This window comes from Rhagoletis pomonella, unplaced genomic scaffold (assembly GCF_013731165.1).
Source record: "Rhagoletis pomonella isolate Grant_MI unplaced genomic scaffold, Rhpom_1.0 Rhpom_scaffold_06232, whole genome shotgun sequence".
NCBI classification, from domain to species: Eukaryota; Metazoa; Arthropoda; class Insecta; order Diptera; family Tephritidae; genus Rhagoletis; species Rhagoletis pomonella.
Window position 1 is genome coordinate 1 of NW_023464764.1, and position 9,935 is coordinate 9,935.

The following is a 9,935-nucleotide window of genomic DNA, read 5'->3' on the forward strand; positions in this document are numbered from 1 at the left end:
ATTGTGAAGACTATTATAAAGCCACAACTACAAGATCAAAAAACGGCCGCTACGTTGTACGGCTACCATTCAAGCCACAATTTCCCGACACACTCGCCTTAGGCCACTCTCGAACCTCAGCACTTCAGCAATTTTTAAGTATGGAAAAAAACCTGCTTAAAAAAGGCGAGCTTAAGACCTCGTATGACAATGTACTCGAGGAATACCTCAAATTAAATCATATGGAAGTAGTCGAGTCATATGAAAAAATTACAAAAGGTAAATATACTTCATTTTACCTCCCACACCATGCAGTAATAAAGCCAGAAAAACTTACAACAAAAGTAAGAGTTGTATTCAATGCCTCGAAATGCACAAGCTCAGGCAATTCATTAAATGACGTATTATATACGGGACCCACACTACAACCTGATTTAATGCTCCTAATACTAAATTGGCGCATGTTTAAATACGTTTTCAATGGGGATGTCGAAAAAATGTACAGACAAATCCTTGTGCATAAAAACGACCAAGATTTTCAGCGCATTATATTTCGCAATTCACCTAGTAGTCCAATACGCGACTACAAATTAAAAACGGTGACATTTGGCGTAAATTGCGCCCCCTTTCTTGCCATTCGAACACTTCACGAATTGGCAAACGATATAAAAGAAAAATTGCCTCTAGCAACCCCGGTGTTAAAAACACAAACTTATGTGGACGATATCCTGTCGGGAAGCCACAGCTTACCCCAAGCATGTGAATCACTATCTCAAGTGATCCAAGCCCTCAACTCCGCAGGGTTCCCCTTAAAAAAGATAACGGCCAACCACCCCGAAATATTAAAAAATATAAATAAAGATCACATATTAGACACAAACTTCCTCATCTTTGAAAAAGAAAGTACCACCAAAACTCTGGGAATACGATGGAATGCGATATCAGATCAATTCTCATACACTCTTGAGTCAATATCTGCAATATCCGCAAAAACCAAAAGGCAAATCCTGTCGTCTGTGGCAAAACTTTTTGACCCCGCAGGATGGCTTGCACCAATTATGATCCAAGCAAAGATACTCATTCAAGAATTGTGGCTAGACGGAACAGATTGGGACGAACAAGTTAAACCACTACGCTTGATAAAATGGTCCCAATTTGCCAACAATCTGAACACTATTTCGGAAATACAAATCCCTCGATGGGTAAACTACTCTCCCGAACATCAAGTCGAACTTCACGGCTTCTGCGACGCCTCTGAAAAGGCATACTGCGCTACTATATACGTGCGCACACAACAAGATAGCAAAACAACAAGCCACTTGCTAGTCGCAAAAGGCAAAGTGGCTCCGCTAAAGACCGTAAGCCTACCACGACTTGAGCTATGCGGGGCGCTCCTCCTTGCAAAACTAGCCTCCACCGTTCAAACCCACTTAAGCCTGAACAATCGCAAATTACATCTATGGACTGACTCTGGAATAGTTTTAGCTTGGTTAGAAAAACCACCCCATATGTGGAAGACATATGTGTCAAACCGCACAGCCCAAATAATTGACTTAGTTGGGCCAGCAACTTGGCGACATGTAGCCAGTGCTGACAACCCAGCCGATCTTGGCACAAGAGGTTGCAAACCCCTGCATCTCGCCACCACCTCACTCTGGTGGAACGGCCCCAGCTGGCTAACAGAATCACAAGAATTCTGGCCACAATCCCCGATACGCAACATAATACCCCCCGAAAGTCGAAAAATTGAAAGCTTTCATGCCGCATTGAATGATACTGACATACTGGAGCGATTTTCATCGTTCCCCCCGAGCCCTCAGAGTAATAGCTTATATGTTTCAGTTCATAACTCGCCTCAAAAATAAAGTAAAAGGAGCGCCTAACCCCCCGCATCATGCACTAACACACCAAGATCTGCAACGGGCTAAAATGACTCTGATTATGTCTACTCAGACCCGCTATTATGACCGGGAAATAGCACTTTTGATGGTATCAAAGCCAATAGATAAAAAGAGCCCACTCTTAGCTCTTAATCCCTTCCTAGACTCGAAGGGACTGCTACGCGCCAATGGACGTCTGGCAAACTCCAGTTTGAGTTATAACGAGCGGCACCCAATAATAATACCCGAAAAATCCCCATTCGCCACACTGTACATAAATTATTTGCACTTATTGATGCTACATGCCGAACTTCGGCTCATGCAGCAAATGATACGACAAGAGCTTTATATCCCACGACTAAAGCCTCAGATAAAGAAATGTATTTTCCTGTGTAAAGTCTGCACTCTACATAAGCAGAAAATGCGCACGCAGATCATGGCAGCTCTACCACCTGAACGCTGCAATTTCTCTTTGCCCTTTACCATCACGGGTGTTGACTTTGCGGGGCCTTTCCAGATAAAGGCCTCTATGTTAAGGTCTTCCACCTTTACGAAGGGCTATGTGGCCGTTTTTGTATGTTTTTCGACAAAAGCGGTACACCTTGAGTTATGTTCAGATCTGACAACTGTAGCTTTTCTCGCGGCATTTGCCCGCTTTGTCGGAAGGCGTGGATTTCCCTCAAAAATAATGAGCGACAATGGCAAAACATTCGTCGGAGCCCAAAGGGCCACGGAAAGGCAATTTATCCAATTTATTAAGGAAGTCTCGCCTGAAATCATAAAGAAATATGCACCCCAAGGAATTAATTGGCAATTTATTCCCCCTAGCGCTCCACACATGGGGGGACTCTGGGAATCCGCCGTAAAAAGCTTTAAAGCGCATTTCAAGAAGATCGCTGGTAATTACAAATTTACTTATGAAGAGTTCACCACTCTATTAGCTCGAATTGAAGCCGTTCTCAACTCACGGCCTCTCAATACCCTCTCGCAAGATCCCTCCGAGTTCACAGCCCTCACCCCTGGGCATTTTCTCAGAGGAGCTCCACTTCTGGCCATACCCGAGCCAGAAACGCAATCCCTATCACTCACAAATCGATGGGAAAGAATTAAAGTTCTCCATCACGAATTTAGCCGTCGATGGAAGGAGGAATATCTAAAAGACCTCCATAAAAGATACCGATGGAAAAACACTCAAGAAGCGCCAAAGATTGGAGACTGTGTCCTAATTCATGACGAATGTCTTCCCCCTACGGAATGGCGGCTCGGCCGCATAGAGAAAGTATATCATGGCTCCGACGGTCATGTCCGCGTAGCTGATCTCCGTACACAAAGCGGCATACTAACTCGACCGCTCGTCAAGCTATGTTTCCTTCCAACCGCCTCCCCTACCGATGGCGCGAATACCGATAGCTAAAATCGTCAAACCGCAATAAACGCAACGAAGCCGTAACAAAACCCGATAATATAAAAAGTGCCTAAATCCGTACCCTCGAACTCACACCAAGTGGCTTACACCTAGCAATCACGCTCATAACTGATGTATGCTATACTAAAGTCCGTTCTCCCCTAATGTAGGAAAATATGGACGTGGAAATGCTTGAAGCCGCACCAACGCCAACTATCCGTTCGGCAATCACCGTGCCCCGCTCGGCAGCACCGCCAGTAGCAGCTCCTCGCTCTACCGTGCCACGTACCGCAGCAGCTCCGGCCGCAGCGCCTCGAAACCCCACGCAACGACCCGCCGCCGCCCCGATGGCATCACTACGTGCCGAACCTCCACAAAGGAGCCCAGCAGCCGTACATGGCGTACGATGCCCACTGTGTCGTCGCCCACACAAACTCCGCCTATGCTCCATTTTTAGGAGTATGCAGCCGCCGCAGCGCCAGCAAGTCGCGCAAGCTCATGGGTACTGCCTGAACTGCTTGGCGCTGTCGCACGCCACGAGGGAGTGCGACTCCCCCATCATGTGCCAACTGTGCGACAGACCGCACCACACGCTGTTGCATCGCATCCCCGCACGAATCATGCCCGAGACACCAGTTGCCCGCAGCAATGGGCGACGAAGACCGCAGGGCAATATAGCACGATCGCGGCGACCACCAGCACAACAGGGCCACCGCACTTTTAACCACCCCGGGGCTCGCTATCGCGCTCCAGCAGGGACCCGTCGCCGACGCCAGCCCACGCAACGCCCCCGTCGGGCAACCGGACTAAGCAACGTCGTGGAGACCCTGCAGCAACTCCAGCAGCTACTAGGCTGAAGACTCGCCTAGGGGGGCCGGGATGGCTAAATGAGTTTAGCTGTTCCCCCCTATTGTCTATGGTGAATGGCTCCGTGGAGCAGCAGCAACCCTGCCTAAGCGCCCACTCACCACGGCCCGTTCCCCCCACGTACACATAATACACCTACACACACACATATACATATGAATTGTACTTACACACACACACACACATGAACTACAAAATAACATAAAACAAGACACAATTTTGCGATTACCGAGCCGACAAGACGTGTTCCCGCTGTACCTCCGCCTTCTCAGCGTTAATAAATTTAAATTGTAAATATCTTAAACAAAAGGAGTTAATTTTTATCGGAAAAGTGGTGAGTGTGCCCCCCTAAAAGTGTTGCCCCTGGTGTAAGAGTAGCGATGGTCCTTCTGCGCCAAACAGACAGGCACCTTTAAAAACTTAAATTACTCAAAAAAAAATAAAAGAGTGAAAACAGTGAAAAAAAAGAACACTAAAGCAAATACATATGTACATAAATATATAAGCAAATAAGCGCACAAGTGAACAAATAGGAACCTTTTAAAAAATTATATAAAATTTAATTGCACGGGCGCGCCGCGTAAACAAAATTTACACAAAACAAAATTTCGGGCGCGAAAACAAAAAAAAAAAAATAAAATAATAATCTTCAATAATAAAAATAGAGGACAACCAACAGCCAAGCAGCAATATTAAGCGAGGACGCAAAGACAACGAGGGAGGAGGATATTAGTAAAAGCGCAGGCCCACCAAAGAACAATACAGTTCACCAGCAAGAGCAGCCCATAATACCCCAAAGCCCTTAATATATCAAAGTGAGTTGTATCGTTCCACTTATTTTTAACTAACCTAAAAATCTGGTGAAAAAGCGAACTGGGGTTAAATTAACTCGAATTTAATTCCCATAACCTCATTTTCAGCTGGCGGTGAAAATTCAAATCACGTTCATATACGTAGATACCCAAATACATATGTACACACATATGATATTGCCCTATAAACATATATATACAGTCCACTTAATAAACTTACACCCCAGCTTAGCTTAACATAAAAGGCGCATAAATAATTATACATATATAAATAAATACTGTATGTAAGTACATACAGAAATCACCCAAAATAAATACAGTTCGCTTTAGAAACTATATATCAATAACAAGAATTCCTCCGCTTATGTGCTTAAATTTCGTGTAATAAAACACAAACAATTATACCGCAAAACATATTCAAGTGGAAACTTGCAAATATTTCCAGCAATACCCCTTCTGTTTGTATAACAAACAGCAAGCAGGATTGCATAAACAAGTAAGCTACAAAGCAAAATAATAACTAATAAGAATTGGCGGCAAAATAACGAATAGCGTATGTGCACATAAGCACAACAATACATACGACATAACATTATTCCCCAATTGCCGTTTCTTCACCTAATATAATACAGGCTTAATATTGGTGGTCAATATACATATGTACATACTCCCGTTCTTTGAACCCAAAATAATTTTGAAAACACAAACGGGCATACATCATATACAAAGCAACGAAAACGAAATTATAAATTATCTCTTTCTCCCGTCCTTCGCTAGTAAACATAGTTACACACACACTAACTATTGTTAACCACCCGCGCTTAACCTATGTTAATATATGGTAGCATTGCGTGCAAACATTAATATACTGACATACATACCTACTAACCCAGTAGTGCATATACCTTATACGGCGCACGTAAAGGAAAATATTAAGAAGCGCGGAAAAATAAAATCCCTCAAGTTAAAGATTTAATTTGCGATAATTTAATGAGCAATTTTTAATTGAAAGAGAAAAAAAAAAAATACCAACCCATCGAAATTATTAAAATTTATATTACGAAAAAAAATAGTCATACATACGCACGTAAATAATAAAACTCGAAAGAGAGTATTGCGGATACATTGTGTCACTATAAAGAAAAGTAAGTCAAAAATCCGATCGACTATACGGGCACTCACATTATTCCATCATCCGTGGGTATTAAGATACATAGGAAAAAAAAACAATTTTATAAATTCTCGAGTTCACATTTAAATGCAAACGAACAAGTCTCCCATCAAAGAACCGAAAACACCTCAATTGCTAGATATACCGAAAATGGTTGACGAAGATAAGCATCAAAGCACCCCTGCAGAAGCTACACGCTCAAAACAGGGTGCGAAGCAAAAAAAGACCAAAGATTTTTTCGGCCGCAAAATTTATTGCGGAAAGTGACAGTCTAATAAGATACTGCACTAGGTTTTCCGCAGCTCCTATCCAAGACAATTCAGAATCAGTTCTGGAAGTAAAAACCCAAAGTCTTGATAATTTTTGGACACGTCTCCAATCGGCTTACGACGCCATAATTGAAACTGAGGATTCAGATTTACCTGAAAATTTTAAATCCTCGGCTTACGCCAAATATGAAAATTGCTTAGACCAATACGAAGAAACAAAGGCTATGATTTCCGATCAACTAAAATTAATAAAGCCATTAAATGCACCTACTCCACCCCCGAGAGTAGAGCTGCCCCAGATACAAATCCAAGAAGCAAGTTCAGGCATACATCTTAAAGTGCCAGCATGTGATACAGAAGTATTTCATGGAGGTTATGAACAATGGCCGTCCTTCCGGGACATGTTTACAGCCGTATACATAAACCATCCAAAGTTATCTCAAGCGCAAAAACTGTATCACCTCAGATACAAAACAAAAGGTCAAGCAGGCGCTATAGTTAAACAATTCGCACTTAGTGACGATAATTTTAATCTGGCTTGGGAAGCATTAAAATCACGATATGAGAATGAAAGAGTATTGGTCGACAATCAAATAACGATTTTAATGAACTTGCCAAAAATTCAAAAGGAAACAAGCGAAGAATTCATGAAATTACAGTCCACTGTATCAAACTGTTTGTCGGTTCTCGCGACACAGAAAATTCCCACGGATAGTTGGGACCCTATTCTGGTAAACGTATGCGCTGCAACTTTACCAGAAAAATCGTTACTCTTATGGGAGCAATCGCTCTCATCCCGAAAAAAATGCCCAACGTGGCAACAAATGAAAGACTTCCTCACTACCCAATTCGAAATCGCAGAAAGGGTAGATAAAAAAATATCAAAGCCGAAAAATACACAGCTCGACCTCAATAGAAGCTACAATAGACCCCAAGCCAGTAACAATAATTTACATAATCGAAGCTTCAACAGAACTCAATCGTTCATCTCAGAACAGAACAAACGTATGTCATGCGAATTTTGTAAAGGAGGTCACTCATTAAGATCTTGCGAGAAGTTTAAAAAACTTACAACAACCGAACGATATAATGTCGTTAGAAATAATAGACTTTGCACAAATTGCTTCTCACATTCTCACATCCAAAAAGACTGTGAAAGTAAATTCAATTGTGTATACTGCCAAAAGAGGCATCACTCGATGCTCCACATTAATAATTTTACCCCCCAAAACAGCTCCAACTCACAAAGAGCCACAGGGCTAGTTGCAACAGCTAGACCCGAACACCCCGAAAATCTCGAAAACGAAACCGAGAAACCATGCTGTTCAAAAACAGCAAATATACAAGCGCTTCATTCCGAAAATGAAAGCAAAATTTTACTGCCAACCGCGATTGTCTCGATTGAACATCGAGGAGAATTATTCAAGCTTAGAGCTCTAATCGATCAAGGCTCACAAAGATCGTTTATCTCATCAAAAGTACAAAACCGGCTAAAACTCCCAACCACAAACTCAAACTTTGAAATTTCGGGAATGGGTGGAAGAGTAATACAAAACTCTAATAAAATATGCTCATTAACCCTGATTTCCCCCAATGCGGATGTAAGAATAGAGGCACACGCCATAGTTCTGCCGCAACTTACAAATATGCTTCCAAGCTATAAAGTAAATGGCAAAGATCGCCAAAAATTTGCCCACCTAAAATTAGCGGATCCCAACTGCCACACCCCCGCGCAAGTTGATATCCTATTAGGCAGCGACCTAATCCCCCAAATAATGCTAGAAGGCATTGAGAAAATTTCAAATACCCTGTTAGCCCAAAATACCATCTTTGGATGGATATTGAGCGGCCAAATAAAAGAAAAAATATCGGTATTCACAACACAAGTTGAAGATATTTCAAACGAACACCTCAATTCTCAATTAAGAAGATTTTGGGAGTTAGAAGAACTCCCCCCCATGCAAGTCATTACCCCAGAAGATAAGTATTGTGAAGACTATTATAAAGCCACAACTACAAGATCAAAAAACGGCCGCTACGTTGTACGGCTACCATTCAAGCCACAATTTCCCGACACACTCGCCTTAGGCCACTCTCGAACCTCAGCACTTCAGCAATTTTTAAGTATGGAAAAAAACCTGCTTAAAAAAGGCGAGCTTAAGACCTCGTATGACAATGTACTCGAGGAATACCTCAAATTAAATCATATGGAAGTAGTCGAGTCATATGAAAAAATTACAAAAGGTAAATATACTTCATTTTACCTCCCACACCATGCAGTAATAAAGCCAGAAAAACTTACAACAAAAGTAAGAGTTGTATTCAATGCCTCGAAATGCACAAGCTCAGGCAATTCATTAAATGACGTATTATATACGGGACCCACACTACAACCTGATTTAATGCTCCTAATACTAAATTGGCGCATGTTTAAATACGTTTTCAATGGGGATGTCGAAAAAATGTACAGACAAATCCTTGTGCATAAAAACGACCAAGATTTTCAGCGCATTATATTTCGCAATTCACCTAGTAGTCCAATACGCGACTACAAATTAAAAACGGTGACATTTGGCGTAAATTGCGCCCCCTTTCTTGCCATTCGAACACTTCACGAATTGGCAAACGATATAAAAGAAAAATTGCCTCTAGCAACCCCGGTGTTAAAAACACAAACTTATGTGGACGATATCCTGTCGGGAAGCCACAGCTTACCCCAAGCATGTGAATCACTATCTCAAGTGATCCAAGCCCTCAACTCCGCAGGGTTCCCCTTAAAAAAGATAACGGCCAACCACCCCGAAATATTAAAAAATATAAATAAAGATCACATATTAGACACAAACTTCCTCATCTTTGAAAAAGAAAGTACCACCAAAACTCTGGGAATACGATGGAATGCGATATCAGATCAATTCTCATACACTCTTGAGTCAATATCTGCAATATCCGCAAAAACCAAAAGGCAAATCCTGTCGTCTGTGGCAAAACTTTTTGACCCCGCAGGATGGCTTGCACCAATTATGATCCAAGCAAAGATACTCATTCAAGAATTGTGGCTAGACGGAACAGATTGGGACGAACAAGTTAAACCACTACGCTTGATAAAATGGTCCCAATTTGCCAACAATCTGAACACTATTTCGGAAATACAAATCCCTCGATGGGTAAACTACTCTCCCGAACATCAAGTCGAACTTCACGGCTTCTGCGACGCCTCTGAAAAGGCATACTGCGCTACTATATACGTGCGCACACAACAAGATAGCAAAACAACAAGCCACTTGCTAGTCGCAAAAGGCAAAGTGGCTCCGCTAAAGACCGTAAGCCTACCACGACTTGAGCTATGCGGGGCGCTCCTCCTTGCAAAACTAGCCTCCACCGTTCAAACCCACTTAAGCCTGAACAATCGCAAATTACATCTATGGACTGACTCTGGAATAGTTTTAGCTTGGTTAGAAAAACCACCCCATATGTGGAAGACATATGTGTCAAACCGCACAGCCCAAATAATTGACTTAGTTGGGCCAGCAACTTGGCGACATGTAGCCA

The 9,935-nt window shown here is 42.3% G+C and overlaps 1 protein-coding gene across 1 annotated transcript; it reads left to right on the top strand.

Annotated features, from left to right (window-relative positions):
• The first annotated feature begins 140 nt into the window (after positions 1–140).
• LOC118755421 lies at positions 141–1,844 on the top strand. The gene has a single exon (XM_036490257.1). It carries the CDS (start codon positions 141–143, stop codon positions 1,842–1,844), a length of 1,704 nt encoding a protein of 567 aa, XP_036346150.1.
• The last annotated feature ends 8,091 nt before the right edge of the window (positions 1,845–9,935 follow it).

Coding starts and splice junctions, on each gene's coding strand:
- LOC118755421 (XM_036490257.1), top strand. CDS start 141: ATGGAAAAAAACCTGCTTAAAAAAGGCGAGCTTAAGACCTCGTATGAC.